The following is a 19,739-nucleotide window of genomic DNA, read 5'->3' as shown; positions in this document are numbered from 1 at the left end:
CCTTGGTTAATGTTTTCCTACTTTTGGGACATAATTTACATTGCTTAGGTACAATCAGATTCCAATTATTCTTTCCTTGCTTACTCTCTAGTCACTGTGATTGGATTTGGATATTTAGTCTTCAAAGTCTTCAAATATTTAAGGACAATCACTCGGGATATGCCTTATCTTCCAAAGGGTGATCTTGCTATTGATTGCTTTCTACTTTCATTCTTAGAGGAAAAGCTAATAAAGTGAGCCCCACCAACCTTACATGCCAAAATAAATTTTAATGAATTGAGTGTTCTTAATAAAAATTAGGTTGAATGTGAAAGCTGTTAACATTTATACAGTAGCTAAATGAGCCAAGACATAAACAAAGCTAATTCACAAATGGGGAAATAAAAGAATAAACATGAAAAAAAGTTCCAAGTAAGCCTCTCTCCCTTGTCTGTTTTCTAAGCACTCAGTAATCTATAAGAATAAAAGCATAATATGCTAATTAGGCCAGACAGCTGAATGACCTTCCATACGTCCTTCTGGATGAAGCTGAGGTGGTGGGGGCTGAGGCAGAGGTGGTTAGGGGCGATCAGGCAGGCAGGCGAGTGGTCCCAGATTGCGGGAGGGTGCAGGCTGGGCTGAGGAACGCCACCCCTCCCCCCTGAGTGCACGGATTCCGTGTACTGGCCTCTAGTGTAGTATGTTTGCTTTTGTTATTGACCTGAATTTAGATGGCCATGAGTAGTAAGTAGCCTGTTGGTTCATAATCAGAGATCAAATAATTAGATGAAACAATAATTAGTAGGGAAACATGGCTCAGTAGTTTTTAATAGTGGTTAAATTGAAAAGTTTTATTATTTTTTAAATATATTTTTATTGATTTCAGAGAGGCAGGGAGAGGGAGAGAGACAGAAAAATCAATGATGAGGGAATCATTGATTGGATACCTCCTGCACGCTCGAGCGCACAACGCGAGCCATTTGCCCTTGACCGGATGGAGCCCAGGACCCTTTAGTCCACAGGCCAACGCTCTATCCACTGAGCCATGCAAGCGAGGGCAAGCTGAGAAGTGTTATCATGTGCTGTCCAAGGCCAACCTGGGTGAAATTGTGAAGTCAGTTCTTGCAGTTTCCACCAAGGCCTATGCAGTGAGGACCCAGATAGATACTTTGTTGTGTCTTCTGAAGGGGCTTCCTTTTCCAGGCCTTCAGTTTGCACCCCAGAAATGACCTAAATCTATTCTCACTGGAGGTAGACATCCCTTGGATTATCTATGTTTATTTGGGGTTTGAGGCTTAATCTAATTTCATAAATGAAACCCTAACGTGACATTCCAGGCCTCATACAAGGGTTCAGTGAAGTTTCTAAGGATAGCAGAAGCCACCCACCAGAGGCAGGCAGGCAAGCTGCTTCTGAAAAAGCTGGGTCCAGGCTGCCGCGGCTAACTATTCGCAGATGAATAATAACAAAAGTTAACTTGCAGAAAGGGTAAAGAGGATTTATAATTAAAAAATTGAGAAGTCTTAAAAGGTTAGGAATTGGCCCCCAACTCTCTCCCTGATGGTTCACAGACTCAGGGAGTTTCCCCGGTGAAACCTGAAACCGTCCCCGACACAGAGGACAAGCAGAAACCGCAGGGGCAGGCCGCTCCACGTTGGCAGGTGACAGGTTCAATAAGCAAGGGGACTTGTTAGGCGGCTCGTCTTGGGAGGCTGCCGGACAAGACCTCCATCCAGATAGTTTGTGGTATGTTATACAGAGGCCATAACACGGTTCAGTGGCCTTTACTGTCCAGATGGTCTCAACACATTACTCTTTCAAGATTGCTTCCCTCAGGTGCAACCTTTAACATCAGAGCTCTCCTGTTCTCTGATCTCCCCTCCGCGCAGGTGTTGAAAGGCTGCGCCCAGGGACCGCCTTCAGGAACGTGCATGGAGGGGCGCACGGAGATGGCCCCGCCCACCCCGGAAGGTCCCGCGCACCCCGGGAAGGCACCGCCCCCGGAAGGTCCCGCCCACCCCGGGAAGGCACCGCCCCCGGAAGGCGCCGGCACTGGGCTTCCAGCGACGGCCCTATCGGCCCTCTCATCAACCTCCAGAGGCCCGGCGCTTCCTCGCCCGCGGTCGCTCCCGCTGCCCACGACAGCGGCATGGCGGGTGCTGAGTTGCGGGCAGCGCTCGAGCAGAGGCTCGACGCCCTCGCCATCCGCGCGGAGGTCGTGGAGCACCCGGAGGTGAGACGCCCCCGCCGGGACAGCCGGGACGGGGCGGGTGGGCGCTGCTGTTCGTGGGCATTTCCCGGGTTCTCGTCCGGAAAGGACCCAACAGCATCCAAGGCCCCTGGATTTGGGATTATGGTGATCTGTGGGAAAACTTGTTTTCCTCTTGCTTTCTCACATTTCATATTGAGAACTAGTGCAACATTCCGAGAGCTGGTGCATTGTAAACTGTTGCGGGATGCTGCCCAGTTTGTCCACTTTACGTGTAAAGTCACCCAGCAGAAAACTGTCTCTGCAGTAGCTACGATGTATCAGGCATCACGCACCCCGGCTGGACGCCGGGGTTAGAGAGTCTGGTATTTTTCACGATTTAGTGTATATGAAGATTTGCAAATATTTCACAGAACCAGTTGTAACTTGAGAGCTGCGGGTCCATAACGTTTTTACCCAAAGCTTCCGTGACAGCTACTGGTAATACCTAAGGATGGCAATCTCCAAAGGGAGAAGTCCATTAAAAGTCTTCTCAACTTTACAAATTTAACGCCAAAACTATCATTTTCTCTGATCCTCCCCTCCCATATAGCCCACACACGCTCCTTGACCTGTGCATATTGCCAGCTTTCTGCTGTTCTCTGTTAGTCCAGGGTCTCACTCCCTGCCTTCACCCGCACCCTCTCACCCTCACCCTCACCCTGGTTACATACCTGTAGATTGGAGGTTGTCACCTGATCTAGATGTAATGGGATGCTAAGGAATCTGGGCTGTTACAAACTTTCAATTTAAAGAAAAAAAAAAAAAGGCAAAAAGTATTTTAAGAATGTGAGGGCTTGGTCAGTCAGCACACTGGAATAGAGAACTGACCTAAGATAAATTACTTGAGGTCCCGATACGAGGAATTGAGCGGGTAAAGGCTTGCATTTCATAATGGGTGAAATCCAGAGCACTGAGTGCTTCCTAACCTTCCTGTGTTTTTTTTCCCTAATGTTGCTGTTTCCGCCCAGCAAGCAAAATACATTGTAACTGTGTGTGTATACAGTGTGTGTATACATGCATATTATTTTTAAATTTCTCATGTGACATTTTACAGGTGTTTACAGTTGAAGAAATGATGCCTCATGTCCAACATCTGAAAGGAGCACACAGTAAGAACTTATTTCTTAAAGACAAAAAGAAAAAAGGCTATTGGCTGGTGACAGTTCTTCATGACCGACAAGTTAATTTAAATGACCTTGCCAAGCAGTTGGGTGTCGGGAGTGGAAATCTGCGGTTCGCTGATGAAACGGCCATGCTAGAAAAGCTAAAAGTTGGCTCAGGCTGTGCCACACCCTTGGCACTATTCTGTGATGATGGAGATGTGAAATTTGTTCTGGACTCTGCTTTTTTGGAAGGTGGACATGAAAAGGTGTACTTTCATCCAATGACCAATGCTGCAACCATGGGGTTGAGCCCTGAAGACTTTCTTACATTTGTGAAGAAGACAGGACATGATCCCATAATACTGAATTTTGATAAAAACAACTAATTGGGCCAATGTTTAGAATATGTTTACATCTGAAAGCTGTTTTTCTTATTTCTAATTTGTAAAAAGCATTAAAAGTAATAAGAATATTTAGCACCTTGATTTGGTGACTACTTAAGTCATTTTAGGAGGGGTATTTCATCTTAAAGCTGTTTTTAAAAAAATATATTGAGGTAGTGTTAGTCAGCTCAGATCCCTCTCCACTCCCCATCCTCCATTCCCCATGACTCATTACAGAAATGCCCTCAAAAATTAAGAATAAATTAACATCAAAACTAAGATTAACATATCTTCGACAGGTACTTACTGTACTTGAAAAAAGCAAATGGCAAAACAGCATATATAAAATTATGCATGTGATAGTGCACATATAGGGAAAAATTAAGAGGAATATAAGTATATTGTTGATAATGGTTCTCTTTTGGGAATGAGAATTAAGGAATAAAAACTCCCTGCAAGATCATTGAAACAAGCATAGGACAAGAGCTAAAAATTCCTGTTACTGAGTATTTGTTTTTAAAAGTGGTTTTTCTTGCCCTACCTGGTTTTGCTCAGTGGATAGAGCATCAGCCTGTGGGCTAAATGGCCCTTGGTTTGATTCCAGTCAAAAGCACATGCCCGGGTTGTGGGCTCTATCCCCAGCAGGGGGCGTGCAAGAAGTAGCAGGTCAATGATTCTCAACATTGATGTTTTTCTCTCTCTCCCTCTCCCTCTCTGAAATCAATAAAAATATATTTTAAAAATATAGAAGTGGTTTTTCTTCAGTGAAAAAATAAGATTATTACCTTTTTATAAAAGTGTATCTTTAGAAAAGTTTTATATTGCCGAAACCGGTTTGGCTCAGTGGATAGAGCGTCGGCCTGCGGACTGAAGGGTCTCAGGTTCGATTCCGGTCAAGGGCATGTACCTGGGTTGTGGGCACATCCCAGTGGGGGGTGTGCAGGAGGCAGCTGATTGATGTTTCTCTCTCATCGATGTTTCTAACTCTCTATTTCTCTCCCTTCCTCTCTGTAAAAAATCAATAAAATATATTTAAAAAAAAAGTTTTATCTAGAAAAACACTCAAAATAGGGATGGAAAATGTTGTAATCATACCATTGAAATTCTAAAACTCAGCAGCAGAATATACACAGGCCATTGGAAGGATTTATTTAGTCTTTGTTCAAAGGTTAGAAATGTGAATATGAACAAGTTTCTTCTGTCTTCTGGAATATATTGTATTTTACTCATCACCTTTCAGTTATGGCATATGAAAAGTGTAAGATGCCAGGATTATATATTGTCAGTTGTCACATAGAAGGTAGTAAAAAAATAGGAAAACTGACATTTTTTCCACCTCACTTAAATAAAACCATCAGTTGGGGGTCTGGCATAGACTAGACTACAGAAATAGTCTACAGGTCTTGTCATGAGAATTCTCATTTTCCTCTAAGTTTGATCACTCAAAAAATAATTCCCATTTGGTAGAAATATTGTACTTAATTTATACTAATTTGTGTTACTGAAAGGCAAAGTACAAGTAAAAACTTGGCATTTATTGATATACCAGAGGCCTGGTGCACAAATTTATGCACCGATGGGGTCCCTCGGCCTGGCCTGTATTCTCTCGCAATCTGGGACCTCTCGAGGGATGTTGGAGAGCAGGTTTTGGCCTGATCCCTGTAGGATAGGCTGAGGGACCCCACCAGTGCACAGTGCACCAGGCCTCCAGTATGTTTATAACATCTTTGGTTAATCTCTTCCTGCCCCCCGCCCCCCCCTCAGTGGTCAGTGTGTGTCAGTGACCAGTCATTCCCAGTCATTCTGCTGATAGGGTCAGTTTGCATATTACCCTTTTATTATATAGGATAGAGGCCTGGTGCATGGGTGGGGGCCTGTTAGTTTGCCCTGGAGGGTGTCCCGGATCAGGGTGGGGATCCCGCTGGGGTGCCTGGCCAGCCTGAGTGAGGGGCTGATGGGTGTTTGCAGGCTGGTCAAGCCCCCCCCCCTCCCCCCCTAGTGGGGACCCTCACCCCATGGAGGTTTGGCCAGCCTGGGTGAGGGGCTGATGGCTGTTTTCTGGCTGGCCACACCCCCTTTAGGGTGATGGGTCCCCACTAGGGTGCCTGGCCAGTCTGGGTGAGGGGCTAAGGGCCGTTTTCAGGCTGGCCAAGCCCCCCCAGCAATGGAAGCTCCCACCCTCTCCTTTTTTTCTTTATTCTGGGATTTATTTACCTTCTATAATTGAAACTTTGTAGCCTTGAGAGGAGCTCAGAGCTGGCCAGGGTGGGCGGGAGGGAAGCTTGGCTTCCTCCATCACCAGGGGCAACCCAAGCATCCTGCTCGCTCCAGCTCCGTGGCCATGGCCTGCTGAAAGCAGGTATCTGGGGTTTATTTAGCTTCTATAATTGAAACTTTGTTGCTTTGAGTGGAGCTCAGAGCCGGACCACGCAGGCGGGAAGCTTGGCTTCCTCCATCATTGGGGCAACCAAGCCTCCTGCTTGCTCCAGCTCCGTGGCTGCCGGCTGCCATCTTGGTTGGGTTAATTTGCATATAGTCGCTCTGATTGGCTGATGGGCATGGCTTAAGGTGTGGCGAAGGTACAGTCAATTTGCATGTTTGTCTTTTATTCGTGTAGATAGATGATTAGAAGCTACAAGTTTATGACAGAGTTTTTATAAAATATACAACAGATTTGAGAGATGCGGAGTTAATAAGAAACACTTTTCATAAATGATAACTTTATCCTGATTTGCCATGTTAGTTTTTATCTACTCTGTACTGTATCTCTAAGATACAGTAAGTTTTAGGTTGCTTTGCATATAAAATGAAGATTTAATGAACAGACCCAAAGACCTTAGATAAGTGCTCTAACTGCCCTTCCCCACCTCTGATAGAAACAGGTCCGTCCAGAAAGAATGTCCTTGCTTAAGGATACAAGGCTGGTTGCCATCTCTAACTTTCTGTCTCCAATGGCTATGAGTGAAAATGAGATACTGATTTGTACAATCCATTGTTTATTGATTTTTTTTTTCTTAGAGAAAGAAACATCGATTTGTTGTTCCACTTATTTATGCATTCATTGGTTGGTTCTTGTATGTGCCCTGTCCAGGGATAGAAGAGAACCTGCAGCCAACCAACTGAGCAATCCAGCCAGGGTTGAACAATCTACTAATGTATTTAAACCTACTTTGGAATTGACAACTGATTCTCTTTTCTCTTTCTCCCCAAACCTCTAAAACCCATCCCAAAATGATTAGGACACAATCATCTAAATAAGGTTATGGGTTATGTGAAAATTGGTTTTCCAGGGCAAAGGGAAAGGAAAGAATACTTGGCTAACTCATATTGTACAAATTTTAAATGATTACTAACCACTTGTTATAAAAATCACCTTTGCTTTATTTTTTTATATCAGTTTGATAAGCAAATGTTAAGCCAACCTAATTTTAAAAATAAAGTTAAAAACTAAAATAAAGAAGTGATGCTTTTAAAAAGGTAAACAATGGTGTCATCATAAACTGGATTTCTGTGGCTGATATTAGGTGCTGCCAAACATTTTGCTATTCAACTTCAAATCCCTCAGTAGCTTTACTCTGAAAGGAAATGTTACAGCTTTTATATTATTTGATTTGGTATTTAATAACATTTATAAGTACAATGGCAAACATCAAAAGAGAAACCTTAGCGGAAAAGAAAAAGACAATTTATAATCAGGTTTTGTTAAAGGGTGTTATAAGTGCAACTTTATCTATAAGCATTCCTTTTAAGGCATTTTCATTGTCCAAATATTTCAACATGTACATCAAGTTTGATATTATAAAATGGGCTCCTTTTGTATTATTCATTCAAGACTTAAAAAAAAATACATCTCAGGACTAAGTATAGCAACAAAAAAAAAATCACTTTTCTCCTAAGTAACTTAAAATACAAGTCATTTAGCATACATTATTCCGCATTGTAATCCAGATTTGGTATAATATCTTTTTCACTTACTGACATAAACTGTTAAGACAGTGCAGGCTGTAGTATTTCATTTGTGAGGTGGCTGCAATTCTGTAATATGCACAGTGATTTTTAAGTAGGCTCTTACCATGCCTTGCATGAAAGGTGCTACAACAAACCTGTTTCATGAACTCTTTGGTAACCACCAGTTCAAAAATTTGGATCTAAATTTCCACATGGCCAGATCTGAAGCACTTTATTGGAGTTCTAGGCCGAAACTCTTACCCTGTATATTAAATTCTTCAGTGTTTTTTGGGGGTGGGGTTAGGTGGGGGGCTAGGTGTAGATTTAGAATGAAACCAGATAATTAAAAGCATGTCAGGCTCCAGTAAAAAGGCCCGTTAGTTTCTAGTGGGCCATACTATTTTGTTTAAGGAAAAAGAGTGACTTCCTACTAAGTTTGCTTCCAATGACACCTTTTGGAGAAAGTGAAATATTCATGTGGTTATTATCTAGTCCTTTTTTGAATTGTTATGAAAAGGGGGATGAATATAATTGAGTCTATTCCTACTTTTGCAATTTCAAGTGTTCCCTTGGTTGTTGCTTTAACTGGGCTTTCTCGTGGTCAGCCTACTCAGATTCAGTACTTTATAGGCTGCCCTTAGGATTTTCTACTTGAAGGAATAATGTGCTGCTTAAGTGAGCAGTTCTCTATTTTAGGACATCAGTATCCTGGAGAGGTCAAGCTGTGATATCATTCACCCTCATTGGCCACCTCCTACTCATTAATTTCAATTTTCAGTAAGTGTCCTGGGATGTGTCCTAGTTGTGCAAATTAGAAGCTAGTTAATATAAACCTAAATTACCCACTTATTGTATTTTAGCTAAACCATAATTTCTATATTTATTTTCCATTTATCCACCTAAAAACGAATTTACATTTTTTACATGCAAGTGTCTCTAGACTGCCATGATGCCCATGATCAATTTGATACTTGAATCTAGGGAGTCATGATGGAGAGAGATCTTTCAAAGTCTAGAGAATAGGTTTTAAATATGTCTGTTGTGTAATATCTATATTTTAGTAAGAATCCTTTGTATTTACATTACACAGCACCTTTCAGCCAAGAGTTTAAACGTGATTTAACTTTATAGCACTATTTGGTGGCAAAACCTAAGTTAAATAGTGGCTAAGTTAACCAAGTTTGCTAATTTCCATTTAATTTCTGGTCAACTATACATTCTGTCTTTTCATTAACGGTCTTTCTGAAAGGAGACTCTGATTACAACATAACTACTGGCCTACCCCCTCCAAAAAGATAAATATACATGAGAGAGATAAAGGAGGAGGAGGGAGAAGAGGAAGAGAGAGGAAGGGAGGGAGAGAAAAACAACACATTTCTCATGACATGTAGGTTAGTGATACACAGTTCACATAAACCACACACAGGAATACGAATTATTCTAAAAAGATTTTTAGAGCTGGTAATGAGAGCCTAAGAAGTACACTGTTAAAATTAAAAAGTCATATCATATCTTCCTCATTTAAGACTTGTAAGATTATTCTGATATTTATGTTAAATAATGAATTTGCATTAACAGGTATCAATGCATTTTTTTTGATTTCATAAGAAAATAAAACTGTGATATAAAATTGGAACTACAAAAAGAATTGATGTTTCCCTGGGTTAAATTAACTAAATCTACTTTTTTGTGCTTCTTTCAAATGTTTCAGGTAACAAATGCATACAAATATTTCAAAAGTACCAATAATAGTTACCAACTTTAATGTAATATTAAAAAGGACAAAACCAGAAAAATTCATATTAAGTGATAACCTTAATAATAAGTGAGTTCCTGGCAAAATGCAGATCATAGTAAATTATTTACATTATATTTGCCGTAAGAAAACTTCTTAAGCAACAGTCAGCTCTCAAGTTAAAAAAAACAAACATACATAACCCAATACTAAAGAAGGGAAATGAGTTAAAATACAACAACTTTATCTTGGGAATGCCATTTGCTGGAAAACCACCTTACTTAAAAGTTTCAGGAAAACACTCTTTACTTAACTTGGATCCACTTGTGAATGCTTAGTGTTGCTTATTGGGGAATATGGAAAGATTAATATCACCGTAAATTTTTTATAACTCCTATCTCATTATGGATTTTTCAGATTTATCATATAAACTTGAATTTCTTGTTCAGTGCACCAAAATAATTGGCTTAAAAAAAATACCAACACATGCAGTCTGCTAACCAAATAAGACTCTGGCATGCCAAAACAAGGTTCTCTGTATCTTAATATATACTACATTCCACAACATACTACAGCATTTGATTTAGATTATACAACTAAATATAAATCACTAAATTTTCGCTAATATTTAGCAGAAGCATTAAGCAAACATGGATAAATTCATAAACAAATGATGAAAGAAGTAGGTTGTTCTTGGAAAACTTCTTGAAACCTCAAAACACTTGGTCCTTAGCGAGAGAACATCCTTTATTCAGTAGATCTTAATAGTACAATGTATAGTAAGTCCTAAAACCTTCTAAAAATTTTGGCAGTTGACTCCAGTAGTGCTCCTTGATTCAAGGAAGGAATGAAGGTTTGTGTTTCTTGCCTGCTCTAGTCACGCAGAATTGTATAAAGTCTCCTTAAAGATTTAAAAAAATGATTCCTATAGTTGGGTGTCTTGTTACTTCAGACATAAAGGCTTCACACTGAGAAAATGAAGGACACTTTTCTCTCTGTATTTAGTTGAAAGGTAGAAAGAAGAAAGAAAATGTAAGAAAAGCTTGAAGATAAGAGAGATATAAAATACAGAGCAGCCACTACAAGAACAGCATGCACCAGATATTTCTATAGGAATGAGAGTGACAGAAAGTCAGAGACAAGCTTTCCTCAAGAGGCATTCAGTTTATCCTCAATTACCAAGAACCCTGGCAAAGTTGTATTCCTACCACAAAAAAAGAAAAGACTTCACACTGAAACAGGAATTCCTAAAACATTACTCACTACTAAAATTAAATGTAAGTTGAGGAAAAAATAATTCTTAAAGGTTTGCTTCCTGTGTGACAGGCAAAAAACAATGGCAATCAAATTATCTTGCTTTACTAGTAAATAGGACAGAAGTCATGAATTAATTAAGCAAGCAATATTTACATCTGTTAATGCAATATGCACTTGTTCTTATACTTAATGCTGTTAGTTTGTATAAATGAGACTAATCTCATTTACATTTTGAGTAAGAAACTCACCACTTGGCCCACATGTCATGTAGTGGGTAATAGAATTAGGAGCTTTGTTGCTCCCTAGACCTGCTTTTTGAATTTCTGCTCTCTTGTACTTTGTCCACATCTGCAGGAAAAAAGCATTTCATGTTATTTAATCAAAAGTTAAACATAACACAATTCACGAAGATAAGAAACTTAAAGAGCTCTCATTGAATAGGGCAAGGAGAAGGAATCTAACCCTGGGAAATTCTTTAATCTGATAGACATCTCATTACTTCAAGACTGATTTTCATTGTTTAAAAGCTAGAAATAATAAGACTGGTTTTCATAGTTTAAAAGCTAGAAATAATATGCCTCCTAGTGTCAAAAAGGTTTACTTGTTATGTTTATGTACTAAATGGTCACATATAGTTGTAAAGTAAAAAGTAAACTTGCATGCAGTGGCAGAAACATCTACAATGAAATATTTGTATTACTAAGAAAACCTGGGCTTGAGGCATATTTTGTAGGCAAATAATATACCTCATTACACTGTAATAGCTAAAATTGTTTTGGTTAAAGGGGACCCAATACTTAACAGTGTAAATTTACAATGTCATACAAATAATATTGGTATAATTTCTAGAAACCTAGGCCAGGAATAGAAACTATGCAGTTTCATCTAAAATTAGGGTATTGAATCACACATAGTCTTTCAAATAATCTTTTGTGAAGCCATAGGATTTTTATGGAGATGTCTTAGAAAAAAAACATGTAGCTGCTCAATTGAGTCAGAGTTTTACTTTCACTTTAAAAAATGTATTTAATTGGGGGCATCTTTCTAAGATTTCATTTATAGTGTTCTGAGAGACTTTTATGACTCCACAGCTTTTGACAGTTTCTGGAGGAAATCTAGTCTGTATTCTTAGACAATCATCAAGACACATGGACATGGTATGTATCTGTCTCATATGCACAGTGGGCATCTTCTTTTTGAAAATGTGCTGTATATGTAACTATAGCCATTTGGGTTGTAAATACTTCTTTACTGTAAAAGTAATTTTTAAAAATAATCACAGTTTTTAATATAATAGCACATGATTTCTCAATGTATGAAATGTAAAATTTAATATTTTAAATTTAAAAAATGGCCAGATTTATAATATTTAAAAAGTTGAAATAGTTGAGAAATAAAACTTGACTCAATGTGGAAAAGAAATAATAATTATTACATTTGCCTGATATATGTCCTCCATCTAATCTCACCTGTATTTGCCATTAATTTTTATTACTAGGTTATGAAAAAAATAAAAGAAGGCATACCAAAAACATTTAAAATGTTAGAATTGAGTATAAGACAAATGACAATAAAATAGATTGGTGTATTCACGCAGAAAATATATTAGGTGGTACTAAAAATATGAACATTTTCTGATTTATCTGCTCTCGTACTACTTTTAGTAATAGCTGACTATGAGAAAAGTAGTATGGTCAAAGGTGTAAGTAGAAGGGGCCTAGTCCTGAAATGAGCTTGTGTAAGTACAAACGGATGGCTTAAATTACAAAAGATACATATTTCATTAAGCAAAGATTCTCTACAGATTGTTCTTTGGTTCAATTAATAACAATAATTAATGTACCAACATGTAGTAAATAATAATTTCCTTCCTCTTTAGAAAGTTACATTTCAAAGCATTCCTTTCAGATGCCAGGCTGTTACTAACAGATATATTTAGGCTAAGTCAAAATGGCAAAAACATTCCAGAGACAGAGCGAAGATATACTCCTCCAGAGATAAGTGAGAGTTATGAGTTTTTATTTTTGTTTTTTTCTGGGAGATTCAAGTTTAGCTGATTCTGCTTTTAAAGGACCATAGCAAGAGACAATTTTAAAGTTTATGACACCAGAGTCAAAGTTAGCAAATATTTTCTCTAACTTATATGGTTATTTTTTAGCTACAAGTCATATTTATTCTTAGTTCTAAAATTTGTTCTACTAAGAGTACACCTATTAAGTTTAAGTGGTTACAAATCCTAATATTTTATTTTAGCACAATGTACTCATTTTAGAAAACTTTTTTAAGGACAGACATATAATTTATAATAAATTATAAAATTATATAAGTACCAATCTTCACCACTTTGTAAACTTGCTACCTTTTTTAACAGAAGTAAAAATGCAAATTTTCAACACATTGAGTATGATTGGTTTATTTCTCTTTGACTCTATTAAAAAAAAAAACAACTAGAAAAACTCTGATTCTAAGTAAAAATTAATCTTGAAGGAAGATGAAGAAAAGTGCAGAAAAGAAATAGAATACATAGAAAATGGTCCTAGACAATGTAAAAGTCATATTTAAATTTGATGGTTTTTTTTAAGAATTACACTAACTTTATTAATATTAACAATATTTTAAATCTGAACAATTTTATAAATATGGGCAGTAGTTAATATTTGCTACATAAAGTATTGAGTTATTAACTATTTCTTTGAAAATAAAACAGGACAGAAGGCATAATTAAATGGCAAAGGAAAAGGACTTTTTTTTAAAACGTATTTTCCTACACATGTGCAATATGTGGTGCACATTCTGGAAATAAAGGGCCCGGCCTTCATGGCTCAGTGGCTGAGCATCGACTTACGAACCAGGAAGGCATCGTTCAGTTCCAGGTCAGAGCACAGGCCTGGGTTGTGGGTTCAATCCCCAGTAGTGGGGCATGTTTCGCTCTCTCTCTCTCCCTCTTCCTTCCTCTCTGAAATCAATAAAAAAAATATATATATATTTTAAAGAAATATTTCTTAGAAAAAGAAAAAGGAATGAGAAGAAGGAAGGGAGGAAATGAGCATTCTTTTTTGGAAGCAACGAAGTATGACTTGGAAATGCTTTCTTGGTAATTATAGCATGCAACTATCTTAACATGCTTCTAAAAGTAACAATCTCTTATCAGGCGGCAAGAAATGTGAAAGAGGAGCATGTATTGTTAAGGTTTTTAAAGTCATGCAGAAAATATACAATGCAATTAATATTTCATGCAGGCTTTGGTATAGTTACACATTCACATTTATATACAAGCCATCATGTACAGCCAAACACTATGCCACGATTTGAAAATAAAAATATGAACCTTGCCAAATACTTTTCAACAGCAGCTCTTGAAGTCAGATTAGAGAAGCATAGTACATATCAAATGACATCAGGATTATACTGTGCAGTTTTGATCATACACAACCATATTCATACCAAACAGTCTGATTATCCTCAGAAACCAACAATGCAGCTTCTGTGTCATCAGGACAGAGGCATGCAGGAGTGATAAGATTACTGCTACCTACAGAAGACTGTGGGTTATAGTTACCACGGATCTGATTATCAGAAAACTGTTCATTATCTTTCTGTGAAGCTTTATCCAAAGAGGCAGAAGCCTGGTCAGTTACTCTGGTGACTGGCCTGGGAGGTAACCCACTTATGTTACTAACTAACTCTGTATTCAGGGATAAAAATGGCTGAGAAGGATGAGTAAATGACTCTATACTATCTTTAGCAGATATTACAAGTGTGTCATTAGACATATTAACGGAGGCAAAAGTTTGGTTTAGAAAATGTGACCTTTCTGTTGTTGAGCTCCGAGCCTGGGCATATAGAGACTCAGGCTCATCCGTAACTAAATCAATTTGTGCATGAGAACCTACAGAATATGTTGGGCTGTGAAGTTTATGGTAAGACCACTGGTGTAAACGGTACTCACTAGATGCTGCAGTGATGTGGCTATCAGCAACAGCTGGTGATGCATCAACTGACATAGGTAGTCTACTGTCCTTGGTCAAAAAATCATGGACGCTTGTCCTTCGAGTAGTCCCTTCTGCAGTGGAGATCACGCTGCTTGCGCGAGGTAAAGTGGCATAAGGATTACTATCTTTTGATTGTCGTGACAAAGAAGATTCTTTTACTAATTTTATCTTTCCTTGAGTGCCTGGTGTAGGTTTTCCTGGAGAACTCACAAAGTAGGTATCTTCAGGCTTCTGAGGACCAGGTCTCACAAACGGTTCAGGCTTAGTTGTCCGTCTATCGCAGAAGTCTCCTGGGCTTTTCCCACTTACTGACCTGGCCAGACCACAGCTAACGGGTTTGCTTTTCCCCAAAAAGTCAGAAGAGACAGACAAACTTTTCATTACTTCATCTAAAAGATTATCTTGACTTGAGGACTTTATCTGTTAAAAAACAAAGCAGATGAATGAATATCAGGCATGCTTTTACTTTCCTGATATATTAGACTGCATAATATAAAACTGCTAGTATTTCTAAACACTCCTTTACTCTAAAAAAAAAAAGAAATGCTCGGTTCACCCTGGCCAGTGTGGCGCAGTGGTAGAGCATCAGCCTGTGCACTGAAGGGTCTCGGGTTCAATTCCGATCAAGTTCTCGTACAGGTTTGTTCCCTAGCTGCCCTCCCCCGCACTGTGGGGGCACATGTGGAGGCAACCAATTGATGTGTCTTTCTCACACAGATGTTTCTCTCCTTCCCTCCCCTTCCACTCTTCCTAAAAATCAATGGAAAAAATATCATCGGGCATTAACAACAACAAAAAAGCTCTAAAGTTCAGTCACAGATATTTAACTTGAAATGCCCATCTAAATTAAGGTCACCTATAAAACTAACCTGTATTGAGGTAAGCTTGTTGCTTTCTTCCAAAAACTGTTGTAGAGTAACAACTTCACTTCCAGGGGAACCAGTTTTGACCTTGTGATGTGCTCGACTCTCAGTTTCAGGCATTTTGTGCTGGAGCACTGGACTTGATCTGGTCTGTCTTTTCAAGTACTGGATTGGACTGCTACCACTGCTGGACCAAGCCTCAAGATCATGAAGCAAGCTAAATTCCCCACTGCTATGGCTCTGTGGCCTGCTCTGGGTATTAACTGCACCTGCTTTCGGAGTAAATGGTGTGTTAAGAGTTCAATAATGGAAATGAGATTAAAACTACATAAGTAAAAAGATTTGTTGACGGGGTTCTTACAAAGAGCCAAAGTGACTTTCAAGCTTTACTTAGAAATGCTTAGTAACTATGTTTATCTTTCACTAGTCTAACAACTGCCAGATTATTTTGTCTACCATAAACTTATCAGTCTATCATAACCTGCTTCTTTATTTTGTCAATTTGACAATATAAGCACCTTTGCCACCATACTCAGAGCCTAAACATATAATGCAGACACTTAATGCATTTGATGAGGACATGAATGAATAAATAAATGGTTAATATGTTTTTTGAAAATACAGGTTTAAATACAAATTGACCCTGAATAACATGGGATTAGGGGTGCTGACCCCCCCCCCCCGCATATTTTCAAGAGTCAACTATAACTGTAAACCACCTCACAATTTAGAACAAAACGTGACTATAGGAATTTTAAATTATTTCTGAATGTTAAAACCAAAAACTATTCTAAATGCTAAAAATTCTAATGCTTTGCCTTTCTATGAAGTTTTTATTCCTTACTTAAAGTTTTATCTGTTCATCCTTAATACATGACCTTAAAGAAAAAATTTTTAAATTTAAATAGGCATATAAGGGAAGTCATGCTTTCCACTGTTGGTATGGTGGCCACTCAGTTGAGTAACTGTATAGAATGCAAATTACTAGTTCTGGAAAAAAGCTATCTAAAGTTTATGCTATTCCTTAAGAGTGCTAATTTATTTTGATCAAAAGCAAACTGATACAGTATATAATAAATGCAACGTTCCATGGTTTTCCAATCACAAAAGAGTAAAGTAGGTCATGAAAGAATTTGGCTAAAGTTCTGTAACAATTTTATAGAAATAAGATTTTCGTAAATTTTCAAATACTTCTTCATATGTTCAGACTACTTTTTCCTACTGGCTATATAAACATGATTATAAAAATTTAAAAATCCCTTTTTTTCAGAAGCAAAAAAGCCATAGCATTAATGATAAAAATAAACTGAAATGGAGACAAAAGGATTTTATAATGCAAAGAGCGATGGAACAAATGCATTGACTCTAATTTGGCAATTCTGGACTGTACAGAATAGTATTTTAACACTTTTATAATCTATTAAACAATTCCAGAATCTGAGTAGGCAGTATACCTTTAAGGAAAAAGGTATTAGTCAAGGCTTCCAGACAGACATTACATAACAGCCTTACCTGGAATGTATATTTAAAAACTAAGGAAAAAAATTTGAAATAATTCTTAGATGAGCTATATGCATCCACTTGGCTCTTGTTTCACATATATACACACAATTGCCTTATCAAATTAAAAAATATATTTCCCCCTATTTCGTGGATAAGTTTTGTGTATGTAAAACTCCTTCTGTGAGTTCAATGTGCATGCATCATGAAAAAATTAAGGACAACCATGTTAATGAGAAAGATAAAACATAAGTAAAATAAGAACTACAGATACTTTTGAAGTATACATTATAATAAAAATATTTTACCTGTGAAAGATAAAAAATGGAAACCAAAATAACTGCTCCTGTTTTTACATTTATATACATTGAAATACATTTGTATTACAATGTTGAAAGTATAAAATATTCCAAGGAACTATGTTCCAAACAGATGATTTGGATTTCACACTTTACCCTAGAAACTTCATCCATCTCCCTTTTAAATGTGGAAATGGATGAACATATTAATAAATTTACCTACAGCATACCTTTGACTTCATGGAGTGAAGCATTATTATTGCTATTGCTAGTGGATGTCCTGCCACTATCCAGGCTGGCTGGTCTTGAAGCTAAATGAAAACATCAGGAGACAGTGTGATAAAACTTCCAGCTGCTGGCACTGAACTTTACATTCTGATCACAGAATGCTTTGAGGAAGTAATCATGCATACTTGCACACACTGAGCATGCCCACCAACAGCTGAATCGTATACATCAGAGAGCAAAGACATTACCACATAGTTTAGTAAGACAGGGCACGTCTGAAACAATTGTTGAAATTTAAAGAAAAGAAGATAAATTGCATATTAGATTTGAATATGATTTCTAGAAGGATACTAGGACTATTTTAGATTAATAGAGTGACATGCCAAAAAAAGGTGCTAGTGATTAGGTCACTTACAACAGATCGGACAAAGAACCCTGCACATTGCAGAAATGCCACAAACAGGAGGAATATGAGCATTTGCAGTTAATGTTTTGTATTCCTATCCATAGAAGGGAAACAGCCGCACAGTTAACATGGCCCTATCCTATTTCTTAAAATCCTGGTTTCATATGAAATTCCTTTTACATGTTATCCACTTATTGTTAATAATTTAGTTTGGTAAGATATAATTTACCAGATAGAAATTTAAAAATCTGAATGCTTGACATTGCAGAATGTGTTTTTTTTAAATTTTCTTGTTTAAAGTATTACAAATAGTAGTACATATGTCTCATTTTTTTCCACATTGACCTCCCCCTGGCCTCCTCTACCCACCCCCCCCACCCCCCGCACACATGCCCTTATCCCCCACCCCCACCCCCGCCCGCCCCAGTGTCTTGTGTCCATTGGTTATGATTATATGCATGCATACAAGTACTTTGATTGATCTCTTACCCCCCCAACACTCCCCAGCCTTCCTGCTGTAATTTGACAGTCTGTTCGATGCTTCTGCAGAATATGGTTTCTTAAAGTTTATATTTTCTTAGAGTAAATATGGTAAAAATTCAGAACTTTTAAACTTATACCAAAACGGCAACAAAATTACCTTTAATCATTGTGCAGGAATACTTTATAAATGACCTTGACTAAAACAGAGACTATTTAGATGAAGCAGTAAACTTAAAAGGGGCGAAGGGGAGGATTAGGTTTGAAGAAATGGCAGAGGTATGAGGTGCAGGTTAGATAAGACATCCTTGCTGGCAATGCACATTCAGATTCAATGCAACATTCTATAGTTAATAAGTACTCTCTAAATAAAGTTCATATCTTACCATGAACTCTTGATCCCGTACTAGAATCATCACTAATACCTTGTGGGCTTATATCTTCAAAGGATGTAGCATCTACATAAAATAGCAAAATAGATATAAAAGTATTTCTTAACAACAACAAAAAAATTGTAAAATTTTATTTACTCAGAATATGGAAACTCTTTTTCAATTACATATAATACATCTCTATTTAATATATTTCTAGACTCAACAAAAAACTGGAACTGAAGCAAGAAAACGAATAGCTCTGATGAGTTTACTCGCCAACAGAACAGTCTCCCTGACCCTGCAAAGCAAGAGCCTCGGTTGTTCTACATGTTTTTTTTCTCTGTTTGAAGTCATAGTGTTTTCAGGTGTGTGTGTTTTTTAAGCTTCTATTATTCTCTCCTTTTCTCAAACTTTACTTGCATTACTTTTTCTTTTCTTGTCAGTTCATTAGCTGTTTATTATCAAAAGCTTAGGAAAAACTTTTAGTTATTTTATGTCTTAAATTTTTTGAAATGCTTTGAAAATTCCCTCAAATCAAAGCCAGATTGTTTTGATAATTATTTCCGTTTGCTGCTGTCAAAAAATACACATGGGAAAGTCAAAATTAAAATTTCTGTTGCCAACATTTCCACAACAGTGCAAATAGCAGACGGCCTATACCTTTATTATTAACCAACTGCTTGGATCTGAAGCCTGTAGAAGAGTTGACAGTTGAAAAGTTGATAGCTGTAGTAGAGAAGGCCATAGCTCCCAATTCTTTTCTCCTTTTACCCGTTGAAATATCATCCGGAACCTCCAAATTCTCAGTACTACCTGTCCACTGTCCTCCTGCTAGGACCATGGACTGCACCAGGTCATTCATGGCTGGGATGCAAATGAAAGCAAATGAATCAGCACGGTTAATGTTCTTGCTCTTATTTCTCTTTTGTCTTATAAATGAT

General features: G+C 37.8%; 2 protein-coding genes across 10 annotated transcripts in view; one reads left to right on the top strand and one right to left on the bottom strand.

Annotated features, from left to right (window-relative positions):
• The first annotated feature begins 2,002 nt into the window (after positions 1 to 2,002).
• Positions 2,003 to 3,818, top strand: LOC132213358 (prolyl-tRNA synthetase associated domain-containing protein 1). The gene is made up of 2 exons (XM_059659809.1): positions 2,003 to 2,212; positions 3,285 to 3,818. The coding sequence occupies exons 1-2, from the start codon at positions 2,129 to 2,131 to the stop codon at positions 3,717 to 3,719; spliced, it is 519 nt and encodes a 172-aa protein (XP_059515792.1). The 5' UTR covers positions 2,003 to 2,128; the 3' UTR covers positions 3,720 to 3,818.
• A 3,255-nt stretch (positions 3,819 to 7,073) lies between these two features.
• The window catches only part of CCDC88A (coiled-coil domain containing 88A), a 112,357-nt gene continuing 99,691 nt past the window's right edge, over positions 7,074 to 19,739 (bottom strand). For 3 of the 9 annotated variants that reach the window (XM_059659797.1, XM_059659795.1, XM_059659798.1), the window contains 7 exons: positions 19,459 to 19,662; positions 18,811 to 18,882; positions 17,541 to 17,621; positions 15,518 to 15,783; positions 14,606 to 15,068; positions 10,905 to 11,004; positions 7,074 to 10,394 (listed from right to left, as the gene is read on the bottom strand). In XM_059659797.1, coding sequence (XP_059515780.1) covers positions 10,940 to 11,004; positions 14,606 to 15,068; positions 15,518 to 15,783; positions 17,541 to 17,621; positions 18,811 to 18,882; positions 19,459 to 19,662 — 1,151 coding nt within the window. In that variant the 3' untranslated portion in view covers positions 7,074 to 10,394; positions 10,905 to 10,939. Of the gene's footprint in view, positions 10,395 to 10,904; positions 11,005 to 11,037; positions 15,069 to 15,517; positions 15,784 to 17,540; positions 17,622 to 18,810; positions 18,883 to 19,458; positions 19,663 to 19,739 lie in introns of those variants that run through there. The other 6 variants (XM_059659791.1, XM_059659790.1, XM_059659793.1 and 3 more) reach the window with 4 other exon arrangements.

The sequence above is a fragment of the Myotis daubentonii genome, chromosome 12, assembly GCF_963259705.1.
Source record: "Myotis daubentonii chromosome 12, mMyoDau2.1, whole genome shotgun sequence".
Lineage (NCBI taxonomy): Eukaryota > Metazoa > Chordata > Mammalia > Chiroptera > Vespertilionidae > Myotis > Myotis daubentonii.
The sequence above is the reverse complement of the archived record's forward strand: the minus strand, read 5'-3'. Positions and strand labels throughout refer to the sequence as shown.